This window comes from Narcine bancroftii, chromosome 10, assembly GCF_036971445.1.
Source record: "Narcine bancroftii isolate sNarBan1 chromosome 10, sNarBan1.hap1, whole genome shotgun sequence".
Taxonomy (NCBI): domain Eukaryota; kingdom Metazoa; phylum Chordata; class Chondrichthyes; order Torpediniformes; family Narcinidae; genus Narcine; species Narcine bancroftii.
In genome coordinates, this window is record NC_091478.1 from 50,090,295 (window position 1) to 50,114,723 (window position 24,429).

General features: G+C 43.8%; 1 protein-coding gene across 1 annotated transcript; it reads left to right on the plus strand.

Moving 5' to 3' along the window:
* Positions 1-22,131: 22,131 nt before the first annotated feature.
* LOC138743817 (probable G-protein coupled receptor 139) lies at positions 22,132-23,772 on the plus strand. Its single transcript, XM_069899419.1, has 2 exons — positions 22,132-22,201; positions 22,856-23,772. The coding sequence occupies exons 1-2, from the start codon at positions 22,132-22,134 to the stop codon at positions 23,770-23,772; spliced, it is 987 nt and encodes a 328-aa protein (XP_069755520.1).
* Positions 23,773-24,429: the final 657 nt, after the last annotated feature.

Below are 24,429 nucleotides of genomic sequence, written 5' to 3' on the forward strand. Positions count from 1 at the left end.
AGATAAACAAAATCCAGGCGTGACCTTTCTATGAGCATTTGCAGAAAGGGTACTGATAGACAGCATGACTTCAGAAAGACAATGGTCAAACATTTTATGATGTCGGTTCAATTAACACCTAATTGTGAAAGATGCTTACATTCTCCAGAGATCCTGCAATGTGAATTCTTCAGTCTTTCAAATAAGATTTGTTTTAAAATGTGTGTATGTGATATTAGAATGTAGGAAGTAAAGTTAGTCTGAATAAGATAAGGGACTTCTAGCCTCTTATACAGAATCAGCAAGTTCACCAGTATGAATAAGATAAGGATAGATAATAGATAATAGAATGTAGGAAGTAAAGTTAGTCTGAATAAGATAAGGGTCTTCTAGCCTTAGACAGAATTAGCAAGTTCTGCATGTAAGAAGTTAGTCAGCCCTTAGAGTTGGGAAGGTGTAAATTAGAACAAAGACAGGTTTGTGAATAAGGACAATGAGGATAATGACATGATGAGACACCAACAGGATACCCCCTGGTCCTCCAAGTTCACAGAAACAGCACATAGGCAGGCAGGATTGCCTAATGCCAAACCTATCAAGGAAGCAGAAGAATGTAAGGGGGAGGGTATTCCTATACTGAAATAAACTGTATAAAAGTTGGGTGAGCCCCAGTGTATGTGTGTATTCCCAGGGTAAGGGGAAGCACCCAACTTTGCATTGTCGTATAATAAATGTTCTTTGTTCTCAATTTTTGTCTCGAGCAATTTCTGTGAAGGTACTTCTGTTTCTAACAAATGGGGGGTCGTCCGGGATCCCACTCCCTCCACTGACAGAGTGCCCGACGACGGGGGTAGGTGCACCCCAGCTGATTCAGCTGGACTCACGGACGATATTAGAATGTAGGAAGTAAAGTTAGTCTGAATAAGATAAGGGTCTTCTAGCCTTTTAGACAGAATCAGCAAGTTCACCAGTATGAATAAGATAAGGATAGATAATAGAAAATAGAATGTAGGAAGTAAAGTTAGTCTGAATAAGATAAGGGTCTTCTAGCCTTAGACAGAATTAGCAAGTTCTGCATGTAAGAAGTTAGTCAGCCCTGAGAGTTGGGAAGGTGTAAATTAGAACAAAGTCAGGTTTGTGAATAAGGACAATGAGGATAATGACATGATGAGACACCGACGGGACACCGACGGGATACGAAGAGTGATATCCGAGAAGAGGCATTGAGAACAAACAACGAGAGGACGTTAAGGAAGCGCGCTAGAACTAGCTACTGGATCTCGGTAAGAGAAATTTTACTTACCTGTTAGTATGGGAGGTGTGAGTAGTAAGGAAGAGAGTCCTAGTGAAGGATGAGAGGATCAGATAACCAAGCAAAGTCCATTAGGATTAATGTTATCTGATTGGGGTGCGGGGAGAACCCGTGGGAAGGACAAACAGACCATGGTCAGGTATTCCTGTTTGGAATGGGTTAAAAATCCGATTAAAGGGAGTTCAGTATATTGGCCAAAGCTCGGATCCAAGGATGACTGGATGTGTCAAGCATTGAACATTTGGCTCTATCAAAACCATAGAGATAATCTTGAGAGCAGGGAATATGCAGCCTGCTGGCTCAGGGGATCGTTTGATCAACTGGTTTTGAATGAAAAGGAATGCAAGGACAAGAAAGATAAGGAACCTTTTGTCCCTGAAACACAAGGATGGGATGTGTTACATTCCCTTCCTCCACCTTATGCTCCTCCTATGCCGGCTCCTATCTTTCCCCCCCCCCTCCTATGCTCTACCCTTCTGCATCTTCCCCTCCACCCCCACAGCTAAAGAAAGGGGAAGAAAGTAGGGGTGGTATGATGACCCTTCACAAAGTACTCGATTACCACCTCTATTGACAAGAGAGAGAGGCGACTTTAATTCAGAACAGTGTGAGACCCTCCGGGAAGAAAGGGCAGAACCCTTTGATTCATTTCCCAGAGAGCAGGAACCTAGACAGAAACTAACTGGATGAGACCTTTACGGGAAGTTCCCATGGGAGGGGGTCTCGGTTTTGTAAATGTGCCCCTGACTAGTCCGGAGGTGCGTAATTTTAAGAGAGAATGCCCAATGCAAGCCAGGGTGACGCGACCTTACACACTGATGTGTTGGAATATAGGGGTTAGATAATAGATAATAATCATAGAAAATATGTAGAATATATGCTTATGTACTATTCACTGTATGTACCTCACTGACAAAAGGCAAAGGAGGAAAAACCCAACACCCAACCCCAACCAACCAATTTTCCCTTGCAACCGCTGCAATCGTGTCTGCCTGTCCCGCATCGGACTGGTCAGCCACAAACGAGCCTGCAGCTGATGTGGACTTTTTACCCCCTCCATAAATCTTCGTCCGCGAAGCCAAGCCAAAGAAAAGAGAACTATTCAGTTTGTATACATGAATCCAGTACTATGTAACAATTTAATATTTATCTCATGGTGAAGGGAAAGAGTAATGTAAGTAAGGGGCAGCCACAGTATGTAGCAAAGTTGGCTGATTACAGTAGGTTTAGAATTGCCTGCTCCCAAAATACAAAAGAGAGGATAAGTATGAAACAATTTAGTAGGAATGTTAAGGCAAAAGGAGCTGTTGATTCGCACAAACAAAAAGAATCCTGACAGAGACTGTCAGAAACAAAGAGAATGGAATCAGTAAGAAGCTAAGACAGAAGGAGGTGTTTACTAGAGCAGAAGAATATGGCCAGATGAGAACAAAGAAATAATTAGAAATATCTGGGTTATAAATTGATTTCTGATCAAAACAACAGGATATTCTGACCTTGAGGATTAAAAAAAAGGTAGGAGCTCTACACCCCAGATAACTGCAGAGCAGGAAATTACTTGTGATAAATCTTATGCAAGAAATCTAGCAAAGGAAGCCAACTTTTGTTCTGTATAAGGTTGAGCTATATAAACTATAGAGACTGGACAGTAGAGGTCAGTCTTGGAGAATAGCTCACTGTGCAGGTGACCTATGAACTAATGACTGAACCAGAACTCTGTTAAGCTTTATTCTTATGCTGTGTAATAAACTGATTCTCCTATCACTTCATTTAACAAACACGCTGGACTCAGACGATTCATAGACTAAATTAAGGGTAGGGTAAAGCCAGAGTCCGACAGATGGAAGCAGATTATGAATGGGGGGGGGGTCACGGTTCTCAGTCAATACACACTGTGGGGCTGCACGGAGAACCATTGGTAAATTTAAGCATAGGACCCCACAGTGACAAGATGACCTTTTTAGTAGATTCTGGGGCAGCCCGGTCTAGTACCTTACAACCACCCGAGGGTGTTAAGATAGAGGGGACTGTGATGATTTCGGGAGTAGGAGGAAGAGACTTTACAGTCCCTGTATTAAGAGATGTAAGAAAACAAATGGGAGAAAAGGTATTAACAGAGGATATTTTACTAGTTCCCCAAGCTGGAGTTTGTTTGTTAGGATGAGATTTACAGGACCAATTGGCTATCGGCACCAGACCACAGGAACCAGGTATCGGGGGTTCAATTGTATGTATTAAACGAGGAAGATCGAGAACTAATAAATCCTGGAGTATGGGCAAAAAGAGGCAATAGAGGAGTGTTAGATATTCCTCCCCTGCAAGTTACTGCAAAAGATCCTCTCAGCAAGTAATTTTCTGGAGAATAAGGGTCTCAGGGTGAACGAATCCAAATTACAATTTGTTCAATCAGAAGTTAAATACTTAGGTGATCTGGTGAGTCAGGGGACTAGGAAAATAAGTCCAGAGAGGATACGTGGTATTCTACAGATCCCACCTCCCAAGAATGCCCAAGAATTTAGGAAATTCCTTGGGTTAGTGGGATACTGTAGAATCTGGACTGAAAATTATTCTAGCCTGGTCAGATTTCTCTATGATAAACTCACGATTCTAGGGGGCGAAGCTGTTGTCTGGACAGAGGAAGAGATTAAAGATTTTAACTTGGTGAAATAGCACCTTATTAGTGCCCCAGTGTTGGCTTTACCCAACCTAAATAAGCTATTTTACCTATATACCAATGTGAAAGGAGGTGTGGCCACTGGAGTACTAACACAAGAGAGGGCAGGCTGTAGACAGCCAGTTGCTTTTCTGTCAAAAGTTTTAGACCCTGTTTGTCGTGGTTGGCCAGAATGTGTGTAAGCCATCGCAGCCACTGCTATTTTAGTTAAGGAAGGATTAAAGATTACATTTGGTGCCCCGATGATAGTTCATACCCCTCACACAGTTCGCAATATTCTCTTACATCGTGCTGGAAGGTGGGTTACAGTCTCTAGAATTTTAAAATATGAAGTGATCCTAATAGATAGGGATGATTTGACCCTGATTACGAATAAAGAACACAATCCAGCAGCTTTCTTGGTTTCTCCAAATTCTGACAATACCATAAATGATTTAGAGCATGTATGTTTAGAGGTAATAGATTTACAGACCAAAATTAGAGAGGATTTAAGCGATGAGCCTTTACAGGAGGGTGAAAGGTGGTTTATTGATGGATCTTCCCGTTGCATTGATGGCACTTGCTATAGCGGGTATAGTGTAGTTGATGGGAAGGAAGGAGTAGTGATTGAAGCCGGTCACCTTCCTGGTCATTGGTCAACACAATCTTGTGAATTGTATGCCCTCTGTAGAGTTCTCCAGGGTCTAGAGAACAAGGTGGGCACGATCTACACAGACTCAAAGTATGCTTTTGGTGTAGTGCACTCCTTTGGGAAGATCTGAAAAGAGCGGGGAATGATAACTGGGAAAGGACAAAAGTTGATCCATGAAAACTTAATTGTCCAATCTCTAGATGCTCTTACATTACCTGAGGAAATAGCTGTAGTTCAGGTACGGAGCCATCAAAGTGGTGACAGTCCTGAAGCACAGGGGAACAGACAGGCAGATGCAGCTGCCAAACAGGCTGCCCTCACGGAGAAAATAGACATGCAGCTGTGACGGCCCACCCCATATGAAGTTCAAAAGACTCCCATTTTTTCACGGGAAGAGGAGGTTTACATGAAGGACCAGGGAATGCGTGAAACTGTTGATGGGTTGTGGTGGACGGCAGAAGGACGCCAAGTGCTGAACAAAGTCTTGGCTTTGCAAATTATTGATCAGCTGCACCAGCAGACACAGTGGGGAACACAGGCACTTGTGGATACTTTTGTACGGTCTTTTCATTGCTCGGAAATATACACTATAGCCAAGCAGAGTACTCAGGGTTTTCCAATCTGTCAGAGCATAAATAAGAAAGTTATGCGCCAGGTAATGGCTGGCGGTCGCGATATAGCTGTACGCCCGTTTCAACGGATACAAATTGATTTTACGGAATTACCTAAGATAGGTGTTTACAAATACCTCCTGGTGATGGTAGATCATTTCACACGATGGGTTGAGGCTTTCCCGACCCCTAATGATCGTGCCAGCACCTTTATCAGGATACTACTGGAGTGATCCCACGATATGGGGAATGATTAAAACCATTGACTCAGATCGAGGTACACATTTTACCTCTCAGGTACTCCAGGGTGTGTGTAAAATACTGGGAATAGATTGCCAGTGACATACCCCATGGCACCCCCAGAGCTCAGGCCGTGTTGAATGAATGAATCAGACCTTGAAAAATCAGCTCACTCGGCTTCAAGAGGAAACTGGCCTCTCCTGGATTAAATGCTTACCCTTAGCTTTAATTAGGACTCGCAGAGCTCTACGCAAGGACCTTTCTGTCTCACCATATGAAATGATATTTGGTCTTCCTTACATGGGATTCCACACTGATACCCCTATCCCTGAGGCTAATGACCAGTACATATCTAAATATTTACAGGGACATTCTACTTCTCTGTATGACTTATGACAGAAGGGCTTATTAGCTCAAACACCACCCCTGGAGTATCCTATTCATTCTATTAAACCTGGTGATTGGGTATACATAAAAGCATGGCAAGATCACCAACTAAAACCTGTCTGGGATGGCCCCTATTGTGTACTTTTGATTACAGACACTGCCATGCGAACGAAAGAAAAGGGATGGAGCCACATCCAACGAATTAAACGAGCTGCTGAACCACAGACTAATGACATTGATAATCTACCCTCCACCTGGCGTGCGGTCCCTCATCCTTCTGATCTGAAAGTTACACTACGCCGGGAAAAAGTGCTGTAATGCTGTTTTTACGATTTGTTGTTATGTTCACTTGTTGGTTCCCAGTTTTTGGGAAATCACCAAATTGCTCACGATGTATTAAGTCCTCCTGGAACAGGGGCAGCAGAGGTGACAATTATTTAACTTTAGATTGTAGACAGGGCACAGGTATAGAGTATAATCATAGTGGGGTATGGGTTAATATAGGATCCCAACATGGACCAGGGGAACAGAACGGCCCTAGGGGAGTAGATTTGATTTGTATTTCGGCCTCTACAGGTATTAAAAAGAGGAGTTTTAAAGAGATAGCACAAAGAAGATGGTGGGACAATGACAGACAGAATGTTAGTCAGAATTATACATATGGCAGAGATAGAGTGAATACAGATGCTAATGTTCGCAGACAAGCTGCAACTCACAGGTTAAGTGACAAGAAACATCCCTCCCCAACTTGGTCTCCTGTAAATCATCCTTTGGGTCACACAGACATTCGGAATGTTAAGCACCACCACTGTAAGGGGAGTTCCAGTTGTAAACGACGTAAGCTGCTCCAGAACACCACAGCTGCTTGGCATTTAAATCGTTTAATCAGACTCCAGGCAGCCTTGGAGATCATCACCGAACAGACAGCGATTGCCCTGAATTTATGGGCTGAAGAAAGACGACAGATACGAGCCACAGTTCAACAAAACCGCCTGGCTCTCGATTACTCGTTGGCTGCTGAAGGCAACATTTGTGAAAGACTGGTTAAGGACAATGTTCACAACGGTCAGGCGGTTAAAGACACTTCTTCAGGAGTTTGAAAATCTTCCCATGCCCAGGATCAGACGTGGCAACCTTGGTCCGGTGTGGGACGAACTAGACTTTTTATTGGTAACTGGAGTCTGATACCCACAGCCCTTATAGCAGCTGGACTCGCTATTCTGACCATTATGGTGCTCCCCTGCCTAAAGACTAGTGTGCAGTATTTAATTCATCGAACCCCTCGTCAGAACATTATAACCCAAAGGATGTATGTTTCCCAAGTTCTGTCTGATGATGCTGAGACTGCAGTTCATTTACTGGCTTGCTGGGGAAAAGACCAAGTTACATTCCAGTTGAGAATTCACAAAGCGTAGCTAAAAGAAAAGTGAGAGATGAGTAAAACTAATATGAAAATATGAGAGATGAAGAAAGCCAGTATGGATATATGTGTAATGAATAAAGCCAGTATGAATAGGATAAGGATAGATAATAGAATGTAGGAAGTAAAGTTAGTCTGAATAAGATAAGGGTCTTCTAGCCTTTTAGACAGAATCAGCAAGTTCTGCATATGTAATTAGTAATCCTTAGACAAAATTAGCAAGTTCTGGATATAAAAAGTTAGTAAGCCCTGAGGGTCTGGAAGGTGTGAATAAGGACAAAGGCAGGTTTGTGAATAAGGACAATAAGGACAATGACATGATGGGACACCGACAGAATACCCCCTGGTCCTCCAAGTTCACAGAAACAGCACGTAGGCAGACAGGATTGCTTAATGCCAAACTCATCCAGGAGGCAGAAGAATGTAAGGGGGAGGATACTTCTATACTGAAATAAACTGTATAAAAGTTGGGTGAGCCCCAGTGTGTGTGTGTATTCCCAGGGTAAGGGGAAACCACCCAACTTTCCATTGTTGTATAATAAATGTTCTTTGTTCTCAATTTTTGTCTCGAGCAAATTCTGTGAAGGTACTTCTGTTTCTCACAATAGGAAGACATAATCTAATTTACACTATCAGGCCCAGGATGCATATTTAGTAGACACACCTAAATACCACCATGGGGCCCAGGATGCATATGAATCAGTCGACATTATCCAACTTCCACCATGAGGCTGAGAGATGCAGTTTTCTTTTGTTGGTCGCAGACTGTCAGGAGAACTTGAAGATAATTAAATCATTTGTTCAAAGAGATAAGATCTGAAGTAAACAGCCTTTGGGTAATATAAGCCATGGTCCCACTGCTGAAGTTTGAGACTGTCCAAGAGGTGGCAAAATCTCTCAGCAAGAAGAACAACTTCAAGAGTCCAGCTAACCTCCCAGTCGAGGGAGGTAGAGAAGCTGCTACTGGTGCCCTGACAACCTACTACAAGTGTGCAGTCATTGCCTCACCTCCCTGGGGGGCAGGAAGAGATTACTTCCACCATCGATGCTTTGCAAGAAGAAGGGGTAGTGAGACCTGCAACGTCGCCCTTTAATAGCCCTGTTTTGGCCAGTCCAGAAGCCGGAAGGCTCCTGGAAAATGACAGTTGATTATTGTTTCTTGAACAAACATGCCCCACCACTTGCTTCGGCAGTTCTGGACATTGTCACCCTTATTGAAAACATTACTACTGGGAACTTGAGAACATGGTATGCTGTCATTGATCTCGCTAATGCCTTCTTCATTATTCTTATAGCTGAGGTCTCACAAAATCAGTTCGGCTTTACCTGGAGGGGGTGCCAGTATACCTTCACCTGCCTCCCTCAGGGCTATGTACACTCTCCCACTATTTGCCACAGCCTAATTGCCTGTGATTTGGAGACAGTGCCAGTATCGCCTTCTCTCTCGATTCACCATTATATTGATGATCTGATGATCCAAGAGGCCATAGAAGAGATGGTACAGAAAGCAGAACAAGAGGATGCCTGGTTTACTGATGGTAGCAGCCGGTGGGTGCAAGGAAAGCAGAAGTGGAAGGTGGTGGCTTACCATCTCAGGTCAGGAACTCACTTATTGGAGAAGGGGGATGGTGGCTCCAGTCAGTATGCTGAGTTGAAGGTGGTCACTTTACCACTAGACCCCCATGATCACCCTCTTCGTTTGTTTATTGATTCCTGGGCTGTGGCTAATGGACTAATGGTATGGATGCCTGATTGGCAAAAGAATGACTGGCCGGTACATGACCAACCAGTATGGGGCAAACAGTTGTGGCAGCTGTTGTGGGATGCTTCCCATCATCGTGGGATAACTGTATATCACATTGATGCCCATACCAATGCGACAATGAACATGGCACAACATAATGCAGTAGCAGATCAGCTTGCCATTATCAGCCGCACCGATACCGTCCCCCTGGCTCGATGGGCACACGAACAGAGTGGCCATTTGGGGGAGAAGGGATTAGCTATGTGGGCCTGTACACATGCCTTACCCGTCCATCAGAATGATGTCCGCATGGTCGTGCGTACATGCCCAGTATGCCAGCTTGTGAAGTCCCGCACCGTTCCTCCTGGTCCGCATGGCCGAATAAGACGGGGAGCTCGCTCAGCTGCGGGCTGGCAAATTGATTACATCGGCCCTATGCCAGACTGTAAGGGTAAACGTTACATCCTAGTAATGGTTGACACCTTTTTGGGCCTGGTTTTTGCTTTTCCCACCAAGACGGCTGACCAAGCTAGCACTATCCAAGGACTAAACCATTTATTTTCTCATTATGATGTACCAGAGGAAATTCAGTCTGATAATGGCTCGCACTTCTCCGGGAAGGCAATCTGTGATTGGGCAGCTGACAACAGTATTTTATGGGTGCACCACATTCCTTATTACCCGCAGGCTGCCAGGTTAGTTGAACGAATGAATGGCTTACTGAAGGAACAAATTTGTTTGTTAACACCACTGGGGACCCTGAAGGGGTGGTGCCATGTGCTGCAGCAGGCAGTCGACAATTTGAATCATTGCCCTTTGAAGGAAGGTATACCTTTCCACCGACTTCTTCATGCTTCTGAACTACAGCCTATTCCAGAGGAAAAACAGTCATTGTCCCCCATTCCCGAGCTAGAGAATGCCGGTCAAAAGGTATGGGTGGCACCAACAGGTAGTGGCCCTCCTATAAAAGGGGAAATAGTGACACCAGGCCAGGGTAACACTCGGTGGGTAGCTATTGAGGGCCAGGATGGTTTAGTTTGTTTAAATACTGAATGCTTACGGCATTGTGAGTGACATATGTCAGGCTTCTCTGTTCCAGGTCCTCCGTCTTGCACTCCTGCTGATCTAGCTTAACCGCTGCTTTGATGCCAGCAATTGGATTTGTAATGTCGAGGACATTCTGAGGGAGTTACCCGTGGGGGACACGGCCTGATGTATCCACTAATATATCTGATATTGTTAAGCATGTTTCAAAATCTGTTCGTGAGCTTCAGTATTGTGGCCCACAAGGATAGTTTGAGCCTTGATTGGAAAACTTTTTCATGGTTAACTGGTACATTTGGGGGATTGGACCACAATATTCTCCGTTGGTTGCTTGCATTATTGCTTATTTTTGTGCTTATTATAGTTTTAGTTTCTCTTTTTCACTCCTTCTGTACTCAAATGCTTGTAAGGTCTCGTAAGTGACAGGCTGTGACCAAGGGGTGGAATGTAATGGAAGATATAAACCGTGTTTCTTACTTCTGCAATCTTTGCTTCTGCAAGGCTGAGAACCTGCTTGTTTTTTAGAATCCACAGATATAATCTAATTTACACCATGAGGCCCAGGATGCATATTTAGTAGACACAACTAAATTCCACCATGGGGCCCAGGATGCAGTTGAATAGGAAGACATAATCTAATTTCAACCATGAGGCCCAGGATGCATATTTAGTAGACACACCTAAATTCTGGGGCCCAGGATGCAGTTGAATCAGAAGACATTATCTAATTTACACTAATGGGCCCAGGGATGCATATGAAATCAGTAGACATTATCCAACTTCCACCATGAGGCCAAGAGATGCAGTTTTCTTTTGTTAGTCGCAGACTGTCAGGAGACCTTGAAGATAATTAAATCATTTGTTCAAAGAGATAAGATCTGAAGTAAACAACTTTTGGGTAATATAAGCCATGATCCCACTGCTGAAGTTTGAGTGTCCAAGAGGTGGCAAAATCTCTCAGCAAGAAGAAGAACTCCAAGAGTCCAGCTAACGTCCCGGTCGAGGGAGGTGGAGAAGCTGCAACCGGTGCCCCGACAACCTACTACAAGTGTGCAGTCGTTGCCTCACTTCGGCAGTTGGGACCAGTCCAGGCATTGATGAGTATAATTGGGAAGGGCTTGCATATTGTAGTTTGAAATCAGCTTTTGAATTTGTAATAAACATTTGTATAAACTGAACTGCTCTTGGTGTGTGTGTGTGTGTGTGTGTGCGTGTGTGTGTGTGTGTGTGTGTGTGTGTGTGTGTGTGTGTGTGTGTGTGTGTGTGTCTATTTTCTTTCGGGAGCTCAAACACTGTGACCAATCTAAAACAAACAAAATGAGAGGTATAAGTTTACCCAAGACACACATAGACAATTTGACCATATCCACGTGGACATCGTCGGACATCTACCGGTTTCCCGAGGCAACACGTACCTTTTCACGATGGTAGAGCATGTTCAAAAGAGGGCCAGTAGCTGTTCTGCTCTAAGACACTTCCACGACATCCTGCATTAGGGTCCTCATCGCCAACTGGATAGCCCGTTTCGAACTTCCTTCCAATCACTTTGAACAGGGGGGCACTGTATATGTCTGGCCTATGGGCAGCACTGGTACAGCTTCTAGGGACCCAGGCACATCACACCACGGCCTACCACCCAGAGTCTAATGGCTTGGAGGAAAGATTCCATCGGCATTTGAAGACGGCCCTCGTGGCATGGCTCCAAAGCCCGTTTTGGGTGGATGAGCTGCCTTGGGTGCTCCTTGGCATTGACACAGCACCTAAGGAAGATTTGGCCATGTCCCCCACTGAGCTTGTCTATTCTATTCCTTCAGATATGAATGCCAATATTGCATTTGCCTTTTTCAACACTGACTCAACCTGGAAGTTAACCTTTAGAATGCCCTACATGACAACTCCCAAATCCGTTTGAAACACTGAATTTAGAATTTTCTCCCCTTCCATATAATAGTATTCTTTATTCTTTTTTCCACCAAAGTGCATAACCATACTCTTTCCAACATTGTATTTAACTTGCTGTTTTTTTGCCCAATCTCCTAATCTATCTCATTCGCACTGCAGCCTTTTCATTTCCCCCTTACTATCTGCCACTCCCCCTATTTTTGTGTCATCAGTAAATGTAGCCACAAATCCATTCATCCCACAATCTAAATTGTAGACATATAACGGGAATTCTGGTGAGTTGACTAGGTGGAGTCGAGTGGCCTGCCTATAAAGAGTGGTGTGACAGATTATGCTGAGTTTTATATTGTACCTAGTTTTTGGGAGATAAATTGTGGCAGGATTTTTAGTAGGTCACATACAAATACTCCAAAACAGATCTCATTTAAAATACTGGAGCTCTGCTCAAGCCAGAGAGGCCCAGCTCCAAATGTCTTTGCAAAAGCTTTTGGGAGTGCCCAAGGGACTTCACTAATGGATTGTTGTTTTGAACTCAGAGGATTAGGTTCAGAGCCACAGGCTATCTGAGTGCAGGTTGCTGTTCGAAGAGGGTCGTGTGGTTTTGCAAGCAGAGAGAGTCAAACGGGCATTTCTCTGAGTGAGAGAAAATTCAGTTGTACAGTGTTAGAGTTTAGCTGCAGTAGCTGGGAATGGAACAGGACAAGCTGGCAAGAATGTGGAAAAAACCTATTTTGAAGACGGGTTGTGAGTTATTACTTCAGCCTGTTCAAAGCCCTTGTGGTCCATACAGAAGGAGAGGACTGGCTGCCTAGAGAAACAAAAATGAACTCTGTGATGACCTGAAAGAGAGAGGTTATCACCTGGAAAATCCTGATGGGCAAGTTTCTTCGGCAAGACATTGACATGGCTGATTAGAAGGGATCAGTTTGTGTCCAGCGAACAACAAATCTCTCTGAAAACTGACAACTACCTTCCTGAGTGGTAAGCATTTACTTTTAAAGCACCAAAGCCTGGTGAAATTCATAATTATTTAATTCAATACACAGTATAAGAATTGCCTGGAACCAATGAACCTGGAAGAGTGAGAAGTGAGATTGGACTTAAAGTGTGAATTAAAGAACATTTTTAAACTTACATAGACATTGCAAACACATGCACTTAGAAAATAGAAGGGGGTTACATTAGGTTAGTTGTCAATAGTGATAAGCTAAAGTGTGATTCTGTTTTCATGTTTAAAGATAATTAAAAGCAACTTTTGTTTAAGTAACCATTTGTCTTGGTGAATATCTTTTGTTGCTGGGATTTGGGGTCTTCTGGGCTCGTAATGGTGAAAAGTGTGAGCAGAGATGATTTCAACGAAGGGGGGAGGTCAGAATACGGGAGGAGAAGTAAGAGAAAGAGGATTGGTGAGTTACCTGGTTCAAGAGGCCTGATGAGGATCCCAGGGCCGGTGAGACCAAATGAGCAGCAGTGCAGAGCACAGGACCAGCAAAAGCGGCAGCCACAGAGAAAAGTCCAGGTCAGCGTGGTCCAGAGTGAGAAGAAGCGAGGGGAGGTCTATATTTTTTATTTTTGCTAATTTTGTTATTGGTCTAAACAGTTATTATAATATGGGAAATAGTGTTGCTGGTAGTGCATTACTATTTTCAGTGTTTTCCTGGAGCTTTACTCGATTCCCATGAGGGAGTTGGGGAGAAATTTTCCAAAGGATTTTTTTTCTGAAATTGGCCACAGGTTTTTCTCTTTGGTTTTTCACCTCTCCCAGAAGCCTCACTTCCAGCATAGTAGGCAGATAGTGGTAGTTTAGTGGTGATAGAGAGTGAGATAAAGAGTGAGATAGAGAGAGTGGAATAGAGAGAATGGGATAGATAGGGAGAGCTTGCTTATGGAGCCGAGGGCAGGGGAATGCTCCTCTTGTCATCATCGATGTCGACACTATCCTTCAAGGTTGAGGATTATGGCTTTCATTCAATTGTCCAAAGAGTAAAGATGCCTATTCATGTATTTGTTTAATGCCTATTTGATGATCTAACTTAGAGAACCCAATTAAACTTACCTAGGCCATGTCCACAGGTGATTTGCGATCAGGTATGGTCCAACCTAGGAGGGGAGGCAGGCCCCTCCAGCCCGGGTAAGGAACCTGCATAGGAGAAGGCCACTCCAATATAAAACCTATGACCCAATGACCTCGCTGCCACGTCCCAGCTTGCTTGGCCACGGCACACAAACCATGCGTGTAAAGGGTGGGGCCAGTACTGCGCACACTGCACTCCACCTAAAAGCTCCTTTGCGCAGGCCCGAGGACATGTCGACGTCCTCCCCTTCCACGTCCTCCCCCTCAAAAGATGCTCACAAACTCAAGCTAGCATCAGAACCATGCTAGACAAGGCTGACAGCCACCGACCTGAACGTCGGTCTGCCCTCATCGCACATGAACTCCTCAGACTTGACATCAACATAGCCACTCTCAGTGAAGTCCGCCTTGCAGATGTAGGCAGCCTCCAAGAATACGGCGCGGGCTACACACTCTACTGGTCTGGCAAGCCTATGGATGAACGACGCCTATTTGGTGTAGGCTTCATGGTCAAGAACACCATTGCCTCCAAACTCAAAAACCTCCCGACAGGCCACTTGGACCAGATCATGTCCATGCGACTCCCCCTTCAAAACAAGCGTCGCATCACCCTCATCAGTGTCTATGCTCCAACCCTCCAAGCAGAACCAGCAGAAAAGGATAAGTTCTACACTGATCTGTGCAACCTCATTCAACGCACCCCTACAGCCGACAAGATTGTCATCCTTGGAGACTTCAACGCTTGCGTCGGCAAAGACTCAGAAACCTGGCCAGGAATCCTGGGCAAGCATGGTGTCAGCAAGTGCAATGACAATGGGCGCCTCCTGTTGGAGCTCTGCGCAGAACAGCAGCTTGAAATTACAAACAACCTTTTTCAGCAGAGGGACAGCCTAAAGACTACCTGGATGCATCCCCAATTCAAACACTGGCACCTCCTGGACTACGTCCTGGTGCGAGAAAAAGACAAACGAGATATCCTCCACACCAGGGTCATGCCCAGTGTGGAATGCCACACTGACCACTGGCTGGTTCGCTGCAAGCTCAACCTTCACTTCAAGCCAAAGTTCAGGAACAGTAAAGCCCCCAGAAAGAGGTTCAATGTTGGAAACTTGCAGTCAGACGAAGTGAGAGGAAACTTCCAGGCAAACCTCAAAGCAAAGCTCGAGGATGCAATCCGCCTCACGGATTCGTCCCCTGAAATCCTCTGGGATCAGCTGAAGTCTGCCATACTGCAATCCACTGAAGAGGTACTGGGCTTCTCCTCCAGGAAAAACAAGGACTGGTTCGATGAAAACAACCAGGAAATCCAGGAGCTGCTGGCAAAAAGCAAGCTGCTCACCAGGCTCACCTTGCAAAGCCGTCCTGGACAGAGAAGAAACGAGCCTTCCGTCGCGCATGCAGCCATCTTCAGCGCAAACTCCAGGAGATCCAAAATGAACTAGCCTTGCCAAACGAACCCAGCTCGGCGTGGACATTGGCGACTTCAGGGTTTTTTACGAGGCTCTAAAGGCTGTGTACGGCCCCTCACCCCAAGTCCAAAGCCCGCTGCACAGCTCAAATGGCAAAGTCCTCCTCAGCGACAAGATCTCCATCCTCAACCGATGGTCAGAACACTTCCAATCTCTTTTCAGTGCCAACCGCTCAGTCCAAGAATCTGCCCTGCTCCAGCTCCCTCAACAGCCCTTAAGGCTAGAGCTGGATGAGGTCCTTACCCGGGAAGAGACATATAAGGCAATTGAACAACTGAAAAGTGGCAAAGCAGCAGGTATGGATGGAATCCCCCCCCCAGAGGTCTGGAAGGCTGGCAGCAAAACTCTGCATGCAAAACTGCATGAGTTTTTCAAGCTCTGCTGGTACCAAAGAAAGCTGCCTCAGGACCTTCGTGATGCCATCATCATCACCCTGTAGAAAAACAAAGGCGAGAAATCAGACTGCTCAAACTACAGGGGAATCATGCTGCTCTCCATTGCAAGCAAAATCTTCGCTAGGATTCTCCTAAATTGCCGAAAATGTTCTCCCAGAATCACAGTGCGGCTTTCGCGCAAACAGAGGAACTACTGACATGGTCTTTGCCCTCAGACAGCTCCAAGAAAAGTACAGAGAACAAAACAAAGGACTCTACATCATCTTTGTTGACCTCACCAAAGTCTTCGACACCGTGAGTAGGAAAGGGCTTTGGCAAATACTAGAGTGCCTCGGATGCCCCCCAAAGTTCCTCAACATGGTTATCCAACTGCATGAAAACCAACAAGGTCGGGTCAGATACAACAATGAGCTCTCTGAACCCTTCTCCATTAACAATGGCATGAACCAAGGCTGTGTTCTCGCACCAACCCTCTTTTCAATCTCCTTCAGCATGATGCTGAAACAAGCCATGAAAGACCTCAACAATGAAGATGCTGTTTACATCCGGTACTGCACAGATGGCAGTCTCTTCAATCTGAGACGCCTGCAAGCTCACACCAAGACACAAGAGCAACTTGTCCGTGAACTACTCTTTGCAGATGATGCCGCTTTAGTTGCCTATTCAGAGCCAGCTCTTCAGCGCTTGACGTCCTGTTTTGCGGAAACTGCCAAAATGTTTTGCCTGGAAGTCAGCCTGAAGAAAACTGAGGTCCTCCATCAGCCAGCTCCCCACCATGACTACCAGCCCCCCCACATCTCCATCAGGCACACAAAACTCAAAACGGTCAACCAGTTTACCTATCTCAGCTGCACAATTTCATCGGATGCAAGGATCGACAACGAGATAGACAACAGACTCGCCAAGGCAAATAGCGCCTTTGGAAGACTACACAAAAGAGTCTGGAAAAACAACCAACTGAGAAACCTCACAAAGATTAGAGTATACAGATCCGTTGTCATACCCACACTCCTGTTCAGCTCCGAATTATGGGTCCTTTACCGGCATCACCTATGGCTCCTAGAACGCTTCCACCAGCGTTGTTTCCGCTCCATCCTCAACATTCAGTGGAGCGACTTCATCTCCAACATCGAAGTACTCGAGATGGCAGAGGCCGACAGCATCGAATCTACGCTGCTGAAGATCCAACTGCGCTGGTTAGGTCACGTCTCCAGATTGGAGGACCATCGCCTTCCCAAGATCGTGTTATATGGCGAGCTCTCCACTGGCCACCGAGACAGAGGTGCTCCAAAGAAGAGGTACAAGGACTGCCTAAAGAAAGCTCTTGGTGCCTGCCAGTGGGCTGACATTGACCATTGCCAGTGGGCTGATATCGCTTCAAACTGTGCATCTTGGCGCCTCACAGTTCGGCTCCTTTGAAGAAGACAGCAGAGCCCACCTCACTGACAAAAGACAAAGGAGGAAAAACCCAACACCCAACCCCAACCAACCAATTTTCCCCTGCAACCGCTGCAACCGTGTCTGCCTGTCCCGCATCAGACTTGTCAGCCACAAACGAGTCTGCAGCTGACGTGGACATTTACCCCTCCATAAATCTTCATCCGCGAAGCCAAGCCAAAGAAAAGAATGTTAAGTACGTGGATGGCCTTCAAAGACGAAATCTTCAGAATGAAGAGTTTGCATGTCCCTGTTAGGATTAAAGGTAAAGTTAACACGCATAGGGAACCCTGGTTTTCAAGAGATATTGATGGTCTGGTTGAGACAAAGAGGGAGGTGTATGCTTCAAGAGTACAAAAAATTCAAGAATATACTCAAGAAGGAAATCAAGAAGGCCAAAAGAATACATGGGTGCTCTGAAAAATAACCTGAATGAAAGCCCAAAGGGTTTTATCAGTATATTACGAGTGAAAGGAAAGTAAGGGACAATATTCGTCTCCGGAGGATCGGTGGAGCCTCACATAATGTGGGAGATCTTAAAGCGTTTTTGCATCATTATTTATTTATCTTGCGTCGTGCATATGGAAGGAAGGGAAACAAACAGAATCATCATGGAACATATGGAGATAAAGGAGAAGGAGATGCTTGCTGCCTTACAATGAATAAAGATTGATAAATCCCCTGGGCCGGATATGATATTCTCTTGATCATTGAAGGAGACAAGTGTACAAATTGCAGGAGCCTTGACTGATATATTCAAAATGTCCCAGAGGATTTGAAGGTAGCTCATTTTGTCCTATTGTTTGAAAAATGCTCCAAAAATAAACCAAGTAAGCCTGACATCAGTCGTAGATAGATTATTCTAAGGAGTTCTGAGAGATAGGTTATATAGGTGCTTGGATAGTTATGGCTGATTAAAGATAGTCAGCGCAGCTTTGTGTGTTGGTAGGTCAGGTTTAATAAATTGTAGAATTATTTGAGGAGGTTACCAAGAAGGTAGATGAAGCACAGTATATGTCTGACCTATGGGCTTCTAGGTACCCAGGCATATCACACCATGGCCTATCACCCACAGTCTAATGGCTTGGAGGAAAGATTCCATCGGCATTTGAAGATGGCCCTCGTGGCACAGCTCCAAGGCCCGGTTTGGGTGGATGAGCTGCTTTGGGTGCTCCTTGGCATCCAAGCGCCTAAGGAGGATTTCTAAATTGACTTGGGAGGTTAGTTCGGAAAGTTATGACACTTGATATCCATGGAGAGGATGTGAACTGGATTCATAATTGTCTGTGTGGGAGAAAACAGAGTGTAGTAGTTGATGATTCTTTCTCAGAAGGGAGGCCTGTGGTGAGTGGTGTGCCTCAGGGATCTGTGTTGGGACTGTTGTTGTTTGTTATATATATATCAATGATCTGGATGAAAATGTGGTGAATTGGATCAGCAAGTTTGCTGATGACATAAAGTTTGGAGGTGTTGTGGACAGCAATAAATATTTTCAAAGTTTGCAGAAGGATCTGGGCCCACTGGGAGAATGGAGTTTAATGCAGACAAGTGTGAGGTGTTACATTTTGGAATGACAAACCAAGGTAAGACATACACAGTAAATGGTATGGCACTGAGAAGTGTGATGGAGCAGAGAGATCTGGGAAATCAGATACATTGTTCCCTGAAGGTGGTGATGCAGGTGGACAGAGTTACAAATAAAGCTTATTGCATCTTCACCTATATAAATCAAAGTATTGAGCACAGGAGTTGGGATGTTATGTTTTTTTAATATTTTATTTAAAATTTATATACCAAACATGGAATCAACAAGAACAGAAATAATTGAATACACAGTAAAAATATAATCTTTGACATGATGCCTATAATCCACATCTTGCCACACTCTCATGAAAAGTAAATAAGGTAAACAAAAAAATTAAGCACCAAAGAAAAAAATGAAGAGAAAAAGAAAATGGAAAAGAAAAGAAAAGAAGTGGAATGTTATGTTAAAGTTGTTTAAAATAAAAGTGAGGCCAAATCTGTAGTGTTGTGCGCAGTTCTGGTCTCCTAACTGCAGAATGGATATCAATAAGATTGAAAGAGTGCAGAGAAGATCTACTGGGATGCTGCCATGTCTTCAGGAGTTAAGTTACAGGGAAAGATTAAACAAGTTAGGAATTTATTCCTTGGAATGAAGAATACGGGAAGATTTGATAAAGGTTTACAAGATAATGAGAGGTATAGGCAGAGTGGATATGAATAGACTTTTCTGGACTTAGATTGGGGGAGATAAATACGAGATGTCATAGTTTTAAGTTGAAAGGGAAAAGGTATAGGGGGACATTAAGGTAAAGTTCTTCAATCAGAGAGTAGTGGGAATGTGGAATGAGCTGTAATCTGGTGTAGTGAATGCCGGCTCGATCTTGAGTTTTAATGATAAATTGGAGAGATACATGCACGGGAGATGCTGGAGGGTGATGGAAAGGGAGCAGGTCAATGGAAGAAATGAAAAAATGGTCAGCATAGACTAGAAGGGCCAAATGAAATGTTTTCTGTGCTGTAGCATTCTGTGGTTCTATGGTTCTAACATAAAAATAAGTGGCCTTAACACGGACTCCTGCGCAATACCACTCATAAATGGTAGGCAATTGCAATAGGATTTGTTTATTCCCACTCTATGTTCGGCACCTTGCCTTTCCAATATCGAAATATACAACAACCACTTCATCTCCAGTCTGACTGTGATTTCCTCAAAAGATTGTAGTAGGTTTTTCAGCCAAAGATTTCCCTTAAAGAATCCATGCTGACTTTGACCTGTCTTGTCCTGTAACTCCAGGTAACCATTAACCTCATCCTTGATTATGGATTACAATATATTCCCAAACTCCGATGTTAAGTTGCTATGTCTATTAATTTTCTTTCTGTTAAATGTGGCTGTTAGGAGGTTTTTGTGGAAAGATAAAATGCTGAGGGTTTCTATGGAAATTTGAATTAGGGTGTTTAGGAATTGTATAAGGCAGCTCAATTGAGATTTATAAAGTATTGTTTAGTTTAGATAAGATTCCTGCTTGGGTTGGAATATAGCTCAATAATATAGGAGAAATTGATTTGCAGGATGTTATTTATAAGTGGAATTCTAAATTGTTAGTGGGAAATAGGGAATCCCTTATTTTGAAACATTTGGGTGAAATGTGGAATAGTATTGATAATGAAATTATATGAAAGGTTTAATATCTGGAAAAATGCCTCCTTGTCAAAATAAACATTCCATTTTCAATTGATAATAAACTTTCAAAGATTTGTCAAAGGGTGAAAAAATCCTCTCATAGGGTCAACGGCCATCTAGCAAAGTGCAGAAAGGGCACCCCTTGCATCGAAGCTTGGTCTAGTCTTCCCACAGCCATCTTGGACCTCGCCATGCTACAGGATCAAAGAGGGGATGTCAAGAGGGTGGGTTTGGACCTGTACAAATACTCTACTCACCTAAATCCATTCACATACATGCTGTCCCTTTCTGAAGAGTGGAGAATCCTCATATAAAACCCCACAAACTGACTGAAAGGAACCATCATCATCCTATGGGATCGATAGCAAGACTTATTTTCCATCAGATTGTTCATTGAGTTCTGAAATGCTGTCAACGCTTCTGGTTCCACCTTTTTTTTCAGTTGGTGCATTGGAGAAATTACCCACCCATTGTGCAAAAAAAAATAGACTGGAGGGTGGTGAATGAAATTAAAGTTTGGGACTCTGTGTTTTAGAGTTAGAATAATCGGATTCCTTGAAACCTGCGGACAAATGTCATAGACGTTTCAATGGGCTAGATCAAGAGGAAGGTTTCCCTTGGCCGACGAGTTAATAGATTTCACACTCTCAAAATGTTAGCGTGAGTTGTTTAGATTAGGAGAAATGTATTAGAACATTACTGCAGAACGAATGCCCTTCGGCCCACGTTTCCGTACTGAACCTGCTTTCCACATCGTACTCGAGTTCTTCCACTTGTACTTGATAGGTAACCCTCCACTCCTTTCCCACTCCGTTCGTTAACTTCTAAGCCTCTTGAATGCTACTATTGCATTTATTTCAATCACTACCTGTTCCATGCAGCTACCACTCTCTGTGCAAGAAAAATGCCTCCAGAATCTGTTCCCCTCACATGAAACGCATGTTATATAGTTTAACCTTGGGGAAATTATTCTGACAGCCCACCCTCTCAATTACTCCCATGATTTTATAAACGTCTGGGAGGTGGCCCCTCAGCTAACTTCGCTCCGGTATAAGCAGCCCAAGTTTGCACATCCTTTCTTGCACCAGAAAACATCCTGGTAAATAAATACTTTTTGTGCCCTCTCCAGTGCTTCCCTGTCGTGCGATAACGGGTGGTCACATAGTCCATGTGCAGTTAGAAGGGAGCTGGAGCAAGACTTTACTAGGAAAATGAAAACGGGGCCACGCAGGGTGCAGCGGATCAAGCAGAAGCAGAATTTCTACCTTGTCAGGTTAAAGAAAGCCGGGCAGTACGCAATATTTATGTGAAGCCAGTGCCCTATATTTGTGGGCACTGGAGAATCAAGTCATTAATGTCATTTTATTTTTAGTAAGCTGTCAACATAATTTATACTGAAGGGGAACTATGGAAAGGAGGGAATTGCCTCTTAGTTTAATGACTGAAATTAATATCCGTGATGATGTAGCCTTATGTTTTTTTTCGGATGATGCCACGTCATTCTCACATTATGATCTCCGATAATTATATAAAAAGAATGTTGTTTATCACGGTGTCAGAGGATCCGATGCTGAATGATAAATTGCCCTCGGATCTGGGAGACGATGCATGGGCAAGTAACTGGTTTGGCGTATGCGATTTTCTATCCTGCTCTGGCAACTTTCGGTGTTCCAGGTAAACGGTGCTTTGCGTCGTTAAATCTTCATCAGCCAATATTTTTCTTTTGAATTTGGCAAATATTCCCATTTGCATTTCGCAGCGCATTAGCTCAGTGTTGGTTTATTTTGTCCGTTCCATTTGGTAACTTTGTTATATGTTGTTCAAAACGATAATTGGTAGAGGTGAACCGGTATTTCATTTCAACCGAATTAATTTATTCACATTTACAGACCAATGTAGTCTTCTGCCAGCACAGAGTTGTTGATCTGAATGTTAATCGGATACGCATTCATGATCGGTTATGATACATGGAGAGGAATGATCAGTCAATTTTTTCAGTTCCTGACCCTTGACGGCGATTGACAGTTTCTCTACCTGGCAACTGAGTCAATCCATTTGTTCACCAGTCTCTATTTGTCGAATTTGTCTTCGGACGAATGGACCCGGCAGGTTCTCAAGCTTAAAATTCTGGTGTAACTGCAAAATCATGTCTTTGTCTGAGCTTTAATTTGAAATCGGGGCTCCTCCAAATACGTTTGAACAAATAATCGTTCGCAGCTTTCTCATCTCCATAGAAAGATTCCACTTCTACAAAACGATCAGATGTTCATCGTGTGTGTCGTGATCGATAGCTAACCGACTATAATAAATATGTTTTTCTTTAATCAGGTAATCTGGTGACGATTGTGATCCTGTCCCGCGGAAGATGCGGTCTGTCCAGGTGTATCACTCGATACCTGGTAGGCATGGCAGTGACGGATCTCCTTGTTCTTATCACAGCGGTCATATTAAACCGGCTGAGTGTAATTTACTTCCCGGTTTTCTTCCTTTCCACCACTCCGGTTTGTCGGTTAAAAATAGCAATAATCTATGTAGCCAGGGACAGCTCGGTCTGGTTAACGGTCGCTTTCACCTTCGATCGGTTTGTGGCCATTTGTTGCCCGAATTGGAATGCCAAATATTGCACCAACAAAGTGGCAGGTATGGTTATAGGAAGCATTTGTGCGGTGAGCTGTTTAAAAAACATCCCGTGGTACTTTGTTTATGAGCCTTTATATATAAAGGATGATGTGCCTTGGTTCTGTAACATCAAATTAAATTTTTATTCCGAACTGTTATGGACAGCTTTTGATTGGATTGACCGCATATTAAACCCTTGTGCCCCATTCCTCCTGATGTCGTTGCTCAATGCTTTGACTGTAAGATACATTCTCGTAGCTAACAAAGCCCGTAAGAGAGTCCAGTTGCAAAACACTGGAGACAAACAGACTGATCGGGAGTTGGACAACCGAAGGAAGTCTATTGTTTTACTCTTCACTATTTCAGGGTGTTTTCTAGTGCTGTGGACGACATATATTGTAAATTTCTTATATGTGCGATTTTCGCACACTAATTATTCGACGGGCTCCAATTTCAGTGATCCCTGGTTTATTCTTCAGGAAGCGGGAAACATGTCTCAGTTACTGAGCTGTTGCAACAACACTTGCATTTATGCTGGAACTCAAAGGAAGTTCAGAGATGAAATTATAAATGGATTGAAATATCCACTGAATCTGATCAGGAAACTGATGAGACCACGAAAATAAAGAAACTGTTTGCTTGCTGCGAGGTCAGTTTTGAGTTATCATCCAACCTGTTCTCCGATCGTCTGTACGCCTTCTCACATTTAATATTCGGTCCTCCGAGAGGTAGCGTTTCTGAATTCAATGGGAACGGACATTGTTTTATCCGCAACTCATTTAAACCCAAAGAATAATGTACTTTTGTAATAAAGTATTCCTGGCTTTCACCCACCTATAATTCTCTGAAACAAAAATATGCTGATTTGCTGCGGTGTGGGGTTGTTTCTTCACAACATTTGCTGGGACTCAATGTATTCGTTCACTCTGCGATTCGCTTCACTAACGGAAGTGTTTTTGGTGCCCAGTTTTCCTTTTTAATGCCGACCACGCAATCGGGCTGAGGGTCACCTCCTCACGGACAGTGAAACAAGCAGAGCCCCGAATTGTGGTGTCTGATGTATCGCAGAGTGTCAGCGAGTCTGATTAATCCTGTTGACTTTGTGACGGTGAAGCGTGACAATGGTCATGGCAATTTTGTACCAGCACGATTTATCATGATGATGTTGGCCGAAAACCTGAGCTCTATTTACACATCTAAGTTTAAGATTTAGTTTTAGCTTTTTGGTCTCTTTGTGAGGAATTGCGGGCAACAGTGTTGTCTGCATTGGGAAGTATTGTTTT

Coding starts and splice junctions, on each gene's coding strand:
- LOC138743817 (XM_069899419.1), top strand. CDS start 22,132: ATGCATGGGCAAGTAACTGGTTTGGCGTATGCGATTTTCTATCCTGCT. Junction 22,202..22,855: donor GGCAACTTTCGGTGTTCCAG/GTAAACGGTGCT, acceptor TTCTTTAATCAG/GTAATCTGGTGACGATTGTG.